Raw genomic sequence first — 17,205 nt, forward strand, 5'->3', positions numbered from 1 at the left:
ATCCAAGGAGTGAATCCTCGTTTTTGTTAAATAAGTATTCGTCAAACCCACATCCATCCATACACTTGTCCGAAGCTTGATGAGGATTTGACATCATGATCAAAACCTGAATTTTGTTGTTTTCTTTTTAAATAGAAATGTAACAGGTAAAAAAAAAGTTAAAAAAAATTCTAAATAATAATTGAACGTTGGATATTTGCGAAGATGCAGATATACAGTATAGAAGAATAAATAACATTTAGGGTAAAGGATTTTTTGTTGGATTCAAGCAGTTATAAAGAGAAGCATGGTCACAAGCATTAGCATTCATTCTGTTCGAGTATATTCTCTTGGATGATAAGATAATATTGTGCTTCCTCAGTGGAAGGAGGAATCAGCCGACGTTCACCCACACAGACGATATAAAGTCCGTAAAGAAAGAGGTGTTTGTCACCTGTTAGTCATTCAACCTGTGAAGTGATGCAGCCCTGTGTTTTCTTGCCTACGGATCATTGTCGAACAGTCTGCGCCTCCGTCCTCCTTCTCCTCCTCCTCATGAGCGCCGGGGCAATTAAAGCTGTTTCCAAACACCTCCAACATTCATTTATGTGCGAATAAAAGGCAGAATACTGTGATAGTCCTTAGTATACTGAGCCATATATACACATTCACTTCTGTGTCATATCTGATATACACAAATCATGTACGGTAACAAAATAAATATTTTGCATTCCATGGGGACATTCACTCCCAAACAATGTGACATGAACTAAAGAATCACGTGTGTGGTGATTTAGCGTTATATGTGAGCATCAACATTGCAGATGTGCAAAACGTCCTTACAACTTAAATAAGGATTTAATACGTATATACATAAAGACATGGAAGCTACATATTTCTGGGGTCATATGTTTTTCCCTTTTTCACCGTGAGCGTGGTTGGACCCCGCAGACGGAGCCGTTCCAAACGGCTGAGGTGTTTTTTCTTCAAAGGTAAAAAGGAAACGACGAGGGGTCTGAAAAAAATGAAAGAAGGCTCCATGTCTCCACCTGTGGTCAGTCTCAGTCACTGCATGGTCAGCCATATCCAGCAGCCCCACACCAGCTGCTTCATGTGCAGCAGGTAGACAGCCAGGGCGGCCTCCAGCTCCTCGCACACTCGCTGCGGGCGCCGGCGGTCTGTGCAGTACATGGCCACACCCAGGAATGACATCAGGAGGAAGAGGCAAGTGAAGAGGGCGAGGTGGGGGCGGGACGCCGTCGTCTCGTAGGCTGCGTACGGAGAAACAGATTTGATTTGTAAATGAGGACTGGAATGATCACATGCTGGAAGAGGCCGGTTTGTGATTTAAGGGGACTGCACGTTTAGAGTGTAGAGGAGAGAAACTGTGCTTTCTGTGTCCCACACACATTATAAAGTGGGTTATGATAAACTCCAGTTGGCATGGCAGTGGAAAAAAAGTGAATCAAAAGGCAAATTTAACCCACAATTAGAACCTCACAACTAAACTAAATCAATTTCCTTGCTGCTTAATTAACTCGGGTATTAAAGAGTGCAGTGTTGTTTTAATTCCCTCATGCAAATGCACACAGTGGCTCTGAACACTTCCAGATACACTTACCACCTAAACAGTCGCAGCAAGGGATGTCTGCGGAGCCGACAGAAAACAAGCCAGTCAGTCAACAAGAGGCGACCTCTGTGGTGTACAGCAGCTACAAACCAGCTGCTGGGCCCCCACACACTCCACTATCTCTCTGCAGCAGACTTCATGGGGCCTCATTTGCATGCATAATTAATCGGGAAGAGTAAATCACTTGCTCATGTTTGGACGTCTCTCGGCTTTACAATATTTTTTTTTTAAATAGTACAGAATCCCCCAGGGGGGAAATAGTTTACGATGCAACGCAGGGATGTTTTGATGCCTTTTAGTTCTCTGTGCCTCCTCTCTGCTAAGTGGATATACAACACTGTTACATGTGGGTTGAGGGCGCTACATAAAATGGGATGGCCATAATTTTCATCGATAATGCATTAAAATTGCCTTCATAGTGTTGCCATGTCAGTGAATTCTCTTTTACGTGTCCCTGTAAATGTAGAGCTGCAGGGACAGGCTGCAGAAAATCCATCCATCATCTATACCTCTAAACCTTAGAGGGGGAGCCGGAGCCAATCCCAGCTGTGATTGGGTGAGGGGCGGGGTTCACCCTGGACAGGTCGCTAGTATCACAACATACAGAGACAAACCATCCACACTCACAGTCACACCTATGGTCAATGTTGAGTTCCCAGTTAACCTAACCCCAATTTGCATGTCTCTGGACTGTGGGAGGAAGCTGGAGAAAACACACGCCGGATTCAGACCGGGAACCTTCTTGCTGTGAGGCGACATGACAAACGGTATGTACAACATGGATGATCATTCAGTCACTGGACCAGTTTGGCTGAAGTGCTGCAGCACCTGAGGGCAGTGTGACTTCTCTGGTTGTACAAACACGTCTGACGTAAGTATCTCTGAGCAAACTGCAACTTAATGTTCTCACCATGTACCGTGGTCTCTGGCTCTCGGAATCGAACCCTCCGCTCGCCTTTCCGCCTGTGGTTCAGTTCCGCGTCTGACCCATAGTTGGGGCTTGGCCTCTTTAGAATGGAGGTGGGGACTTTGCCATTGGCTATCTACATGAGACAGAGGTCAGGAAAAGAAATACTCATCACAAGCTCCAGAGAATCGGTTAAGGGGCAGCAACACACAGGTGAGAGACACAGAGAAAGACGCTTGCAGACTCTTTACCTTAGGTTTCGGTGTGTCCTCCTGGTGGTGGCGGCTGTCCTTTCTGTGTCGGACCTCTGAGTGTTTCTCCCGGTGGGAGTGAGGAAGACAGTTGACGGTGTCTCTGATGGACTCTGCAGCAGCGAAGCGTTTGGACAGCGCAGACACACACTGACCCAGGGAGTCTGGAAGGAGAACCATGACCACACGGTACATGAGCCGTTATCTAGCGTTGCTTCACGCTGTGGGTTTACAAGCAACGAGACGAAGTTAAATATTCAAAGTGAAACATGCAAATGTGACGGAGAGGAGACACCAGTGTTGACTCCGCCGGCGCCAGGTGGAACTCGGTTTAACTTACAAACGCTGACACGAGGACAGTCAAAGAAACTCTTTTATCCTCAGTTTCTTTGCACTAAAAGCTGTAGATATTCACCAGATTTACATATTGTATTGATCTCATCACACATCTGAAAATACAGCACCACCCAGTATTTAAAAAAAGGAAAAAGACTCAGCCCTGCTGCTGCTTCATTTCTATTGTCTAAAGGTTTCTCCTCTAAATGTGTTGTTGTGTGTCTGAATGATCAATGATTTAATCAGTTAATCTGTTTTGAATCATTTACAACTACAGTGGCCTGAGAGACTGGTTGATTAAAAGACAAGACTTTAACAGTTCGAGCATCTTTTTTTAATTTGGCTTGAGAATTGCCTTACAATTGTCTAATTATAAATTGGGAAGCCATTATTGGAATAAACTTCTACATGTAAGATGAACATGTTCCTTAAAGTAGATTTGGATAATATGGCAACTTGATACAGATGATTAAGAAAATAAATATGCAACAAAAAAATCTACTTTAAAAGGCATAACATACTCATGTGAATGCCCATTTACCAAATAAAAAAAACAACTAAATCACACTGCCACTTTTTTAGATGGTCAAACAATACAAAGTTTATATTACATCAGACAGTTAAGTGAATAAGGTGCAGTTGAACTTATTCCATAAATTATCTTATGAAAAGTATTAGGGGACGAGGGAGAAAAATGATGGAGGGTGATGTGTTTATTCTTTTTGTTGACGGAGGAAAAGTCTGAGGAATATTTTTGATGGAGTAAGTTTTATTGTAGTCTATCGTAATCTATAGTCTTTTGTTCTGCACAGAGCTGCTCCTTGTGCCTGGTTATGTATTGCTTCAATTTCTTATGAGGACTTTGGCAGAAAAAAATAACGTCTGAAGAGAGTGTGAAGAAACATTTTTGACGTTAGGTCAAAGGATTGTGTTGCACAAGTATTAACTGATGTTTGCGATCTAACCAGCTAGCCGGCACCTGTCTTGTAAAACCAGTTTGTAAGTCAAAAGGCAGTAGTGAGTCACTGAAGCGCTCAGGGTGCCCTAAGTCCAGCATGAGAGGACAAGCACAGAACATGTGTTGAGGCCAATCCTCCTCTTCTCCAACCACATCTTGCCTGCCTCTGAGTGGGTGTGAAATCGTCGTCAGCCTCAGTCTAACAATAACTGAAGTTAACAACCAGTTACATAATTAGATTGCAATGGTGGAAAACATTATTTCCAAATCCATGCAGGTTGGTCAACATGCCAACAGTTGCCCTCTGCGGAGGTTGCTTGTGATTGGCCAGTAAATAAGTCCCCCAAACAGGAATATGGCGCCCTGTCATGCACACGCTGAATGACACGCACACAGAGGCCCACTGGGAAGGGACGTGGGGAGAACAGACCAAAGACTGCAATTCCTGGTTTCACCTGTACTTGTTAGGCCCCCTGTTTGTTAGGATCTGACAGTTGGCCAGTTATTAGATGCTGCCTCTGTGTGTTTTAATGATGGTGTTAAAATTTTTTAAACATTAACATTAAATTTTAATGGACTTCCTTTTCTAAAAAAGTGAACGATGATGTTCAGCTGCTAAAATAGGTACTAAGTTTTTTAATATTCCCACACACGTCTACATAAAGTGCGGTCTAACTGCAGCTGATTAAGTCTAATTCAAACACAAATTGTTTGGCAGCAGACGGAGGCGGACTGACTCAGTGAGAGGAATCTGGGTAAAACAGCTGTAAACACGTCTCAGTTGAAGCATCTCACTGTGGGTCAAAGAGGATTCCTCTGTGTACAATACAAAGTAAAAGGTCACGAGAAGTGTGCATGTGTGGACTGATCTGCAGCAACAACCATAACCGCTCTCTGACCCCCGCACATGTTTCGGACCCTCTGAGGTGGAAAAACAAGGGATAACAGTAAATCTGTGTCTGTGTGTGCAGTTGTCTGTACGCAGCTGGTTGTGTTCAGCTCCACCGACTCCGAACGCTGACTCAACAACAACGACGGTTTCTTCCCACTGCTGTGTTTTTCATTTTTTTGTATTTTACAGCAGTGTTCACAAAAATTGCAGAGAAAGTTCCGAGTCAGTGTTGCCATCTCTTAGTGCAAGCCAAGCAAACACGCGTACTGTACAGCAGCACCGTGCCCTCAAACTGTCACAATTCTTTTTGTTGCTCCGCAGTAAAACCACTCGTGTCCCCAATAACTGCCGCTGTTTATTAATTTAACACTGTAATGGGTGGACATGGTTTAGAGGCGAACGGAAGTAACCTGCGCGCTCACTCTGCTGGGAGCTCGCTGAAGCAGAAACGCTCTCCACTTGCGTGAAACAGGTCACGTTAATGGTCTTGACATTAACATGACTGTTCTGGTATTGTCACGCCTCACGAGACAGGAAGCTCCCCTCTTCCCCCTTCATGTGTCACACTGAGCGTTAGCGGCGTTAAATGGCTGGGAGAGGCGTCCCCTCCTCCTGCTATTGTTTTCTGAGTCATGCACCCATGTTTGTTTTTCACTGTCTATTAGTCTGGCTGCAGTCGTCATCCTCATGTCGCAACATCACTTCAGAATGATAGCGGTGTTTGCTGTTCCACCCTCTGTCCCCACTGAGTGTTTACCTGAATATTCGGTCTTGCCAATCTCAGCATAGACGGTAGCCATAAGCTCCAGGCTCCTGGCTGTGATTGGGTGGTCGTTACCAAAGGCCCTCTGGTGGATCTTTGTAGCCTGAAAGACGCAGAGACGTGTGGATTTCCAGTTTATATTTGAGCAGCCTAAAATATTTGATTCGTTCTAAAGTCCGAAGAGAGTGATGAAGCGTACGCACCTTACCGCTGTATTCCAGAGCGAGGTGAGGTCTGAAAGGAGAAACAATAGAAGATAGCGCCATTAAACAAATGCACTACCACTTCTTCTTCTGTGAAGCTGGAGTAAAATCATGTGCCCTCTTTAAAAGATGGATGACTCTGGATTATCAGATGGATTCTATCTGCACATTCTTCTTCCATCTGAAAACATAAATACTGTAAATATTTTTCAAAGACGATAACAATGCCTGATCTTTATCGAGCGCAGTGGCTCGGTGCTGCATTGCAAGGTGAGTGCATTGTTTTGAATGCAGCAGCATGACGTATCTCAACATGTGTGTGCTGTGAATGGACACAGACAGCAGGGCTCCAGTCGCCCGGCGCCTTACGGAGGAAGTTGAACCTTTTATTTCTGCCAGCGCTGGATGCCCCTGTGTTCTGTCCAGGGTGAATTACAGAAGGCATGGGGCTTACAGGTTGGTTTACCAACTCGTGCCCTTCCAGCACTCCTCAACTTAGTGCTAAACTAGGTTAACACGACGTGGCTCATTGAGAGTTTGCCAGCTGTTCTGCTCATATCTGCCCCGGAAAGCCAGCCAAGGACATTCATCACCCTAACACCCTTACACCCTTACACCCTCACGTGTGCCTGTAGATGTAGAGCAAGCTCTATTTAGTGAGACAGATGTCAGCTTCACTGTTCCAAACCCACACTTCCCTTTCAATTAGTAATGGCCAGGTGTCAGTTTGCGCTGCTTTAGGTCTTTCTCAGGGGACATCTGATCAGCAAAGACAGAAAAGCCCTTCGCCGGCCCAAACCACTTCCTGCGACATGGCTGAAAGTTTGTAAGAAGTATTACCACTTCCTGTTGGCAGGAAATACAAACCAGGGCTGAAGATTATGGTGGAGGGAGTGAGGGCTTTAAGACCATTACCCTAGTTTGTGTTTTCTTTCCTCGCCTGGTACATTTTTTCAAATCTACACTAAGAAATCAAAGAGCAGAATCATATTTCAAACCATCTCATCTAAGTTTAATTACCGTATGCTCTGTGCATTAATGAAGCCCTCCGCAGAGCAAACCTCCCGCCCCCTGTCACCCTCTCTGGCAATCAGGTTAAATGACCTATTCTCAACAATGACAACAGGGGCACAGCAAATGGGCGCATGCTACGGCCTAACAAAGTACCCCTGCAACAGGAGACAGCAGATCCTGTTAAGGTGTTCCTCCTGTAACACTCACGTAGAGTGCGGTGTCTCTTTTCTCTACATCCACAGGGAAATTCAACTCTGGCTAAAAAGACTTGGAGCTGGAGTTTATCTAGTTCAGAAAATTTCCACTCCAGAAAGACAAATGTGTGGACATGGACACGCTCACGTTGTTTTTAGTCTGTAACCAAAATGTCCCTTCTGTGACAGGGGAAGTGACTTGTATTGATATGAAATGTTATTAAAAGCAAATATATACATATATGTCTCACAAGTTTTACCCTAGTACAGTGAATGGTCTTTCTGTAAAATATTTATTTAAAATAAATTTCTGTCTGACAAGTTAACTTTCAGTAACATAAGTTATTATCTGTCGTTACACAATGAGCTGCTGCTTACATAATAAAACTGATAACAACCAATATACTGTTTGCTTAGTTACACCTGAATTTGCACTGTATTCACTTCAGCTCTGTGAAATGACGAAGGGTCAAAGGTAACTAAGACACATACATATTGATACATATGCACACTGTATTTTAACCGTATGTAAAACTGGCAATAAAGGCCCCCAAATTTGCTCATAATGAGCCTACAGAAGATGTAACACCCCATTAAACAGTACAGCAGAAGCTACAGCAGGACACAGTTTTACCTACTGTTTGCTCATGATGCAGAGCTGAGCCAGCCGCTCGAGGTGCTGAGCATGGGAGGCCTGCTCCGACAGCTCCTCTGGGGTCGTCCATCCTGCAGAGCCCAGCGTAGCCTCCTCCTGAGGCCCTGTTACGCACACACAGGGCATGGAAACACAGTCAATAACCACTCAAGTCTTCCTATCTAGCCCTCGCTCCTCACTATTATGTCCTCTCTGCTCCTGCACAGAGTTTGAAAAATAAAGCCTGAGTATGTGGCACAGCCTGTCGGTGCACTGCTGCAGACTTTAAGCCTGAGCAGCAGAGTGGAGCCGACTGAGGACGGGAGCTGAGAGAGCAGAGATAAGGGCAGGAGAGAGCAGATAAGTGAGTCAAACAACACACTCGCCACGCCCACTGGAACACTGAGACACACACATGCGTGCACATGGTGACACACCACAAACATACAGTCTGTACTGGACACACCAAGCACACAATGACGGAGGAAATGAGTTTGGATTGTAATTCGTGCAAAGAGAGAATGCAAATAAATCATGGGAAACTGTAAAGCCTTTTGTTTGCATTACAAGAACCACAGAATGACAATTACAACAGCTGTCAGTGGGGACACACAGGAGGAGGATGCATTTGAAAATACACTGGGGGAGAGAAAGGAAGCTTGTAAAGTGCAGCTTCGGTGCCAGCTCTGCCCCTGGAGGAGTCCAGCATTCAATCTGAGTGAGTGCTGAATCAGGGGCCTCAGTATTCTATGGCGACACATGGCTCCTAATGAGATAGTGTAAAGTGTGGCCATTTGTCTTCTACTACGCCTGTCCCCGACCTCCGCTGTGCCCACGCTACGCTGCACTGCTGCTGAGGCAGCAGACACAGAGGAAGAGGCAGACGTCTGGAGCGGCGGCAGTAGCAGGTGATGAATGAGCGGCCTTGCGGTGAATGCTCATTTAAAGCTCCACCAGGTTCATCGTACACAAAGATGGAATTGGATGAAATGGGACTTCATTTCATATCCGCATAATAAGTTCATAAGAATAGATTTGGGAGGAGACACAGAAAAACAGCGTGTGCATTATTTGCCGGTTAGTTTGTAGTAGCAGGTTACAAGTGACTCTGGGAAGCTGCCGAATACAAACAGAGTGAGAACAGCTTCACTAACAGTCTCAATATCTAACATAAAATGAGATTCAACACATTTATGCATCATCCTGGACATTTTCCTATCTACAAACTTTTCAGAGGAATAATATAAGAAAATATTAATAATCCATTTATTATAATAACTCTCATGATTTCCTATAATTTCTTCAGATTAAAGGAAAATAAACATGCACCCTCAAAGAAGATGATTTATCTGAAGCTGAACAATATAAATACACACTAATATTCCCAAAAGTATATTCATCAGTATTATAATGTCAGAAGTACTCGCCTGTGCTCCCCTGCAGAGCTGTGAGCTCGATCAGTGCCACCTCATAGAACATTTTCTCAGCCTGGATGAACTGGAGGGCCTTCCCATCTGTTTATATGGGTGAAGGATGGGTCTCAGTTGTCAATGGGATTAGTCAGTTGTTGATGTTAAAAATAGCCTCGTTGCCCAACTCCAACGCTGCCTTTTTTTTTGTTTTTGTTTCCATCCCTCTGGAGGAGGACCCCTTTGGGGGCGAGCAGAGAGCGTAGTAACCCAGAACAGATTGTTGATGTTGAGGTTTGGATTTAGGAAACACAGATTTCACCGGCGGCTAACTCCATTGTTTTTGTGCCGTTATCTGCTGTTTTTGTCACTTTTTGTTTCCGGAAACTTACAATACAGTTGTAACTGATTACATTTGGTATCTCATATCACAGTCTGTCTTTTTAATGTCTGGTTCTGTCTTTTGTTATTCATGTTTTGTCCAGCCTCATTCGGATTTATCTGAATAACAGGTTCTTTTTTTTTTGTTTCCATTAAAAGACTCTATTTAAAGCCACCTAAAAATAGAGCCTGTTCACTGTGTCAAAAGCATTTCGCTCATGTTGTGTCCGTGCCGCGGTAAAATGACACCATTGATGCTTGTCAGGTGAATTTAAAGACCAATGGGACGGGGGAATGCTTAAAATAAACACAGCCCTGCCGAAGTAAATGTCCTACTTAACACCAGAGCTCTCATCTGTAAAGCAACATTCGTTCCATTCGAGGTACTTCACTTTCGATGACCATACTTGCCAATTACACTTCAATATATTTACAATATTAAACTGAGGTTGTAAAGATGGAAAGTAGTTTTCCACTCTCAGCGAACAGTTAAGCTTGGAGATGAAAAACACAGCAGCTGGTTTCCTTCATGTTGTCACCAGGAGAATAATGTCAGCGCTCCACACTGCTGAAGAAACTAAGGCGAACTCCAAACCCACCAAGAAAACCAAGACACTGTTCAAATTAAAGCTGTAAACACAACGTGGTCCAAAAAAGGATAAGACAGTTTTCATACAGAAATATTTAAGATAGAACAACATTTAATCAGAATGGCTCAGTAGAGTGCACATACCTCTGCCAAAGCCCAGCAGTCTCCTTTAATTTAATCAAGCTACATCAAATATCACATAGATATCAATTCCCTAAATGTGCCTCTTTTTTATAGAGATCAATGAATTATTCCCGGGAAAATGGTGACAATGTTGAAAACCACACAACGTTAAAGAAAGTAAAAACATATGTACTTGGTCCAGATCTGCACCAGAATTGAACGAGTTCTTCCTTGGCCCATACTTCATCCTTCCACCAAGTTTCATGGAAATCTCTAAAATTGTTTTTGCGTAATCTTGCTTGCTTGCAAACAAACCAACGGACATAGGGGAAACCATTAGCTCCTTGGCGGAGGTAATAATGTGAATGGTGAGTGGACACCAGAAAAGATGGTGGATGCTGAGGGATGGATGTTGAAAGTAGATGTAGATGTGAATAATTCAGTGTACAGTACATTAAGAGATGTCAGAGCAGCCCATCATGAAAACCCAGCATTTTTAATAACATGAAACTCCCTGGGATTTACATCATTATTGCGCACAATAGCCCAAATGTGGTACTGATGTTTTCAATGAATCCTGAGAGAAATTAAAGCATGATTAGAAATGCGTTATTTCCGGTGTCGCAGCTCCTGGGAGTCACCTGCCGGCCTGAAATAAGATGAGTATGAGTGTGAGCATATGGGAGCGAGGATTAGGAACAGTCTTCATCAAAAGGTCAGAGCACTTCTTCTGCCGGCTATTCTTAGCCTGGCTGGACCACAACAATGCCACAACAGGAACCTCACACAACCCTCTCCAGGGATCGGGCTGCCCTCACATACACACAAATATACACATATCAACCAGCAGGGAACTGTAATCGGACTGCACTTCAAACCTTCACAGGCACTAACACAGGCACCTTCAGAATGCACATGTGATCTGCTGTATAACCTCATGGAGTTCACTGTCTCACTCTTCTCCATTTCATCACCTCCACCAGGGAGGTTATGTTTTCATCTGCATGTGTTTGTTGGTTATTTTTGTGTTTGTAAGCAGGATTACACAAAAATAACTGAATGGATTTCCACGATGGTTGGTGAAAGGATGGGACACAATCCAAGAAGATCATGGATCTTGATGAGATAATTAAGGACACATTAAGGGGACTAATATCTATGAGTGTGTGCAATTTGGTGCAGATCCAAATAAAAATCCAGCTCTAGTGAATTCAAATATGGGTCCATAGGGGGACTGTTGGGCCTTAGTGGAGGTATGCACTCTACTAGTTTGATCTGTTTTCAATTATTAAAGGTTCAGTGTGTAGAATTTAGTGATAAAAACCCTTTACCTCACCCTCCCCTTTAAAACATAAGAACCTGTGGTAGCCTTCATTTTTCATAAAATCTCAAAAGGTGTTTAGTTTTTCCAGTTCGGACGACTGTAAAAAACATGGCGGCCTCCGTAGAGAGGACCCGCTCCTGATGTAAATATAAAGGGCCCTTTCTAGCATAAAGAAAACAACAATTTGTACAGTTTAGATGAAACACAGTAGTAAAAACCTCACTAGGAGTATTTTATTTTCAATTTCTGCCAATAGATTCCTTTCACCTAAATCTTACACACTGGACCTTTAAATTTGAGACAACTATATATATATGTTCTTTCCAAGATAAATATCGATTTAAACAGAGTAAATGTGCAGGTTATTATCGGATATTCCTCTTTTATTCGAGTCTGAAGTCAGATTTTCCAGGTCAGCAGACTTTCCATGAAACATGTATCAGTAAACACTCAAAAGAGCTTTTGGCTTTGGACAGAGGTCACTTGTGCACAAGCTGCCCGCTCTGATAACAGCACATCAAACCTTGAGCGGTCACGGTCACTATCAACTGCACCTATTTGTCTGGATTAAAGCCAGTGGAACACGATGAAAGCAGATTCTCTGAATAGGATGATTCAGTTTTGTTTACGAGTCGTGGCTTTGGTCAGACTCAGAGACGACATGTGAGGAGACACTGCTGAGAGAGTTGTTGTAAACATTCTTGTGAAACCGGCAAACTTCCCACATCCTGCTTCCAGTTTGAGCATGACAACCCTTCACCTTCCTCTCTGAGGGACCATCTCAAAGATCACAACATGAGTGCCTTAAATAACTGAAGGGAACATTTTATGGGAAAGGTCCAAATCTTTCAACACAACACAGAAAACACATTGTAATACTATCAATCCACAATGATCCTATTTGTACATATTATTCTCTTGTTTTTTGTCTGATTACATATTTTTTTATGTCTATATTACTTTTATATATATATTACTTTAATACATTATATTACTTGTCATTATTACCTTCGGCAAGGAGGTTATGTTTTTGTTTGTTTGTTTGTAGGACTACACAAAAAGTACTGGACAGATTAGCATGAAACGTATATTAGAGAAGGGGTATTTTGCCTGTGATTAATGTGGGTTTTTTTCTTTAACAGTTTGAATAAAAGTTCTGTCTACATGGTATTTGTATCTGATGCAATACATATACATGCATTATGGTGATAAAGTGACCATCAGCCTGAGCAGAGGTATGCGATCTCCGAGTGCCCTTTCATCTGCATTTGTTTGTGTGTTTGTTAGTGAGCAGGATTACGCAAAAACAACTGAACTGATAGAAACAGGCCGATCCAGGAATTATTTTTCATGTTCTTTGACATGACGAGACAGAGCGATAGCCTTGGCAGAGGTACACGCTCCACTGAGTGCCATCCTAGAATAAATATTTCCTCTTTGCTCCTGAAATACAAAACAGTGTAAGATGTGGCTACGTTCTCAAGGCTGTAATCTAATACACTACAAGTAAAGAACATAACATGGTAACTGTATCATACATAAAAAACACCACAGTTGACCCAACATGACACCATTACTATTGATGATGTGATGTAATATTGGACTGTATGTCAAAAGACTTAACCCTGTCATGGTAGACGACCCTCTTAAGTAGCCACCCTTTCATTCTGGGACTCTGACGGCTATTGGTGGAGCTCAGCTCAGCAAATTGACCTATTTTGGAAAACGGACAGTGGGGGGGGAGTGCCTCGCCGAGGTAGATAACATGAGCTGGCAAGTTAAGTGTTGGAGTGTCTCAGTGACGGGGGAGAGGAGCCGTGGAGGTAATCTATCCTGAAACCTAACACCTCTCTATTACCTCTATGCTTTAGTTTATAGAGGCAGTGAATTGGCGATGCACGGGCTAGTCAGTGCAGATACAGGTTAATTAGTGCTCTCCCACTCTGTTGTGAGGAGATAAGAGCCTACAAATCCTCTTAAGAGACAGACACAGCCTGAGCGACACACAAAACGTGCGGCATTCTGGGACAAACGTGTTATTATGAACTTGCCCAAAGACATCCACTCATCCCTCCCGCTTTACACAGCTTCCCATAAAGGCTCTACATCCTCCATTGTGCTGGAATTTGCAACAGCCGCCTCCCATCACAATCCTCTGCACATTCACCTCTCGGAAATAGAATGCTGGTTTTATAGTTAGCCGCTTGCTAACGCTGACGGGACAGTGAAAGTAAAAGTGTCGGATGTGCGACGGCGAGCCTAAGAAAGGATACAATTCTTTTCAGTGATGAAGAGCTCTGCAATCTGTGAAGCACAGAAAAACAGGGCATGGATAAGTATTGAATCATTAATTTCCAACAAGATTCCTGTGTGTGTGTGTGTGTGTGTGTGTGTCTGTGTGTGTATGGATGATGTCATGGGCTGTCATAACAAGTACTTCAGCTGTCCTCACAGCGCCATCGCTGTAGTCGACATCATACCAGGCATTCCACAGCTCTGGAGTAAAGGCCGTGTTTTGACATCAGAGACGTTCCTTCACTAAACATAAAGACAATTGTAGCCCTGTCTTTGTGGGATGAGCCTCCTAAAGTAGCTCTGTGTGTAACCTGTGGTGCCAAAACACTAACGTCCCAGACCTCAGAAATAGCAAAACATAGCGCCCCCCCCCCCCCCCACACACACACACACACAGTGGAAGAGACAGTATGAAACACCTCATTTAGCAGCATGCACTGTCCTACTTAGGTGGATATTGTCGTCTGTGTCAACACTGGCACACATTGGCACACATGATGGACTGTGCTGTTCGATTTGACATTGGTGTTGGAGCTAAAGGTTGACTGCATCCTGTTTATGGTGCTCGAAGGAAAAGTGATGCAGATGTGTGTAAACAGCTGTGCAAACACGAGACGGCACGTTTTGTGGACGGATGTAGTGAACGTGTACGTGTGTGTGTGTGTGTGTAAGACAAAGGAAGGTAGTGAGGTGGATACAGGTTGTGTGTGTGTGTGTGTGTGTGTACCCAGTCCTCATGTGGCTCACCTGGTGAAGGCAGTTGGGCAGAGAGGTGAAGGTCTGCACATGGGTCAGTCCCAGCAGGCAGCTGAGGAAGCAGTGGAGGGCGGCCTGGTACTCCCCCTGCTGCTGGAGCTGCTGTCCCAGCTCGAACAGGCCCTCCCTCCCCCTGTTCAGCATCCCCAGTCCCAGCCGGAGCCAGCACTGCCTCCCATCAGAGCTCCAGCGGCTGAGGACGAACGCTGCTCTTTACGCCAGTCCACTGAAGGCACCACAGGTAGAAAGACACAGCCACACACCCAGTGAGAGTTGGAGAGAAAAAATTGCATCGACACATACAAAACAAAGGCTGCTGGAGGATCAGTGAGCAGCTTTCTCTCAGTCACGTCTGAGCACAGTAAGTCAAGGACAGGTGGTCAGGAGCCGGCTGAGGGAGCTCCAGCGACTCACACAGAAAAGATCCATTCCCCTCCCTCCTCCCAGGCTGCACCAGGAAAGGAGGACAGAGGAAGTCGGAGAGTGTTTGCTGTTTGAGTGGCAGAGCTCTGCACCAATCCCTGCTCTGCTCTCACACAGTAGCTCCGCCAGAGTGTGTGTAGCACATTGTGTCTCTCTCCAATCCTACAACAGGGAAAATGCAAGGATTGTTTGTTTTGATGATGAAGAGCAAACAGTGTGCACATGATCTATGTTCTATAGATAAATGCAATTTGCAGTAAAATTCAAATTTCATCCAGTGTTTAGCCAAAATGTCCTTTCTGCTGTGCCTTCACTGAGCTCTGCATCATGTACAGTGCATCTACAGTCTGTGAGGAAATCATTTCAAGTCCTGCTGCCCCATGATTTATAAATGAGGAGTGCATGAGATGTGTGCACAAGCATTCAAACCGCGGCGAATGCTGCGTGAGCATGTTTTACATCACCGCACCGGAACCGGGCTTTTGTAAATTGTCTTAAAAGCAAACTGGAGAGCTGATGTATACACATGGTCATTACGATACACTATCCAAACAAGGACAACAAATATTTATCCGCGAGGAGTGCCCTCTCTGAATGTTTGCTCACTTCCCTTCACACTCTGCTAATCAACGTTAATGTGAGGCCAATCTGTGCCTGGGGAGAGGGCGAGGGAGCCCAGGAGAAGAGATGTGGCCCCGGCACCGATGATCTACAGGATCACGAATGCCTCCCGACTTTGAGAGCAGCACCCCTCCCCAGCCTCGCTCCATTTGGACACGAGCGTGGCGGCTGGGGGGAAATTAATGGGGGTGGGTGGGTGGGTGGGGGGGTGGGGGGGGGTGGGGGGGGGGGGGGGGGGGGGGGGGGTGGGGGGGTAACACAAAGCAAACGGGCAGAGTCAGTCTCCATTACTGTCCGTCGCACCCAGCTAAGCAAAATGGGATTTTAATGGCTGTGAACGCCAGTGAATGGGGGGGGGGGATCAGAGTATTAAACTGGCATTGACAGGTCAGACTCTGGGAGCTGTGGACGGTGCTCGTTCTGGACTAACAGCATCCAGAGCAGCCGTGGGACCTGATTATGTTGACGCAGGCCACATTACCGCCTCCATCCACAGGAGCGGGGTCACCCACAAGTGATTGTGCTCACTGCGCTGTGGCGTCGACAGCGTCGGAACGCAGAGACAGAGCTTCCGATGTGATTGAGTTGAAGGGACACTGCAGGCTGATCATCGGGAAATGAAAAAGACTGGGCTCAGTTTCCTCATTACAGGCCAGTCAGGCTGATCAGACACACGTCAGCTGTGAGGAGACACACTCCATGTTGTCGTCTTCATGTTAACAACATCTGACAACAGCCACGCAGCAAAGGGAAACCCACCCGAGCAGGACCGCAACTGTTAGACGGTGAAAAAAAGTGTTAACCGTATAATGCGGCATAATATGATATCTGATATGATGACAGTTTGACAATATGTAATATCATATAATCACTGTGCTTGCCATGTTTGCTTATGATGGGGAGTAAGTAACATGAAAAAGCCTTATAGCTCTTGGCTGCTGTGAAGGTTTTTTTTTAGGGCTTTATTTGACAGGACAGAGTGTGAACAGGGGGACAGAGAGAGAACAGGGGGTGACATGCGGCAAAGGGCCCCAAGCCGGAATCGAACCCACTGTAGAGGCTTGGAGCCTTGTTATGGGGCGGCAGCGCTACCAGGTGAGATTTTTAAAGCAGATTAAACTGAATACACAAGTTTGTGGTGAAGCAACTCAGATATTGTGAAGGAATTGAAGGAACAGTTTTTTGTTATAGAAAAATATGTATAGAACTGAGGAGAGCATCAAATCTGTGTTTACAAAAATAAATGTAATCCTTCATGAAGTTCTTTTTTTTCTTCTTGGAAGTCCATTAATTAAACTCATGTTTTCATTATTAGTGGGTTTCTCCTTTATCGCAAATGTTCATTTTCCTGTAGAAAAAGCTGCATATTCTGTAAAGTTACCCACAATTTAAGTAGTTTATAGTATGTTGGAGTCAGTGGGAGCATTTCAGGAGTCGATGCTACAGGATGCTTTATAAAACTTAACACTCAGGTGGTATGTTAATGTAAAACTTCTTAATAACAATATAATACACTAGTACAT

General features: G+C 44.3%; 1 protein-coding gene across 4 annotated transcripts in view; it reads right to left on the minus strand.

Annotated features, from left to right (window-relative positions):
* Positions 1 to 23: 23 nt before the first annotated feature.
* The window catches only part of c22h14orf180 (chromosome 22 C14orf180 homolog), a 138,089-nt gene continuing 120,907 nt past the window's right edge, over positions 24 to 17,205 (minus strand). For all 4 annotated transcript variants that reach the window (XM_034576319.1, XM_034576322.1, XM_034576321.1 and 1 more), the window contains 9 exons: positions 14,630 to 14,864; positions 13,861 to 13,891; positions 9,189 to 9,275; positions 7,766 to 7,886; positions 5,920 to 5,950; positions 5,711 to 5,819; positions 2,768 to 2,931; positions 2,520 to 2,652; positions 24 to 1,250 (listed from right to left, as the gene is read on the minus strand). In XM_034576319.1, the coding sequence (XP_034432210.1) occupies positions 1,045 to 1,250; positions 2,520 to 2,652; positions 2,768 to 2,931; positions 5,711 to 5,819; positions 5,920 to 5,950; positions 7,766 to 7,886; positions 9,189 to 9,275; positions 13,861 to 13,891; positions 14,630 to 14,782 (1,035 nt within the window). In that variant the 5' untranslated portion in view covers positions 14,783 to 14,864 and the 3' untranslated portion in view covers positions 24 to 1,044. The remainder of the gene's footprint in view (positions 1,251 to 2,519; positions 2,653 to 2,767; positions 2,932 to 5,710; positions 5,820 to 5,919; positions 5,951 to 7,765; positions 7,887 to 9,188; positions 9,276 to 13,860; positions 13,892 to 14,629; positions 14,865 to 17,205) is intronic.

This window comes from Hippoglossus hippoglossus, chromosome 22 (genome assembly GCF_009819705.1).
Source record: "Hippoglossus hippoglossus isolate fHipHip1 chromosome 22, fHipHip1.pri, whole genome shotgun sequence".
Taxonomy (NCBI): Eukaryota; Metazoa; Chordata; class Actinopteri; order Pleuronectiformes; family Pleuronectidae; genus Hippoglossus; species Hippoglossus hippoglossus.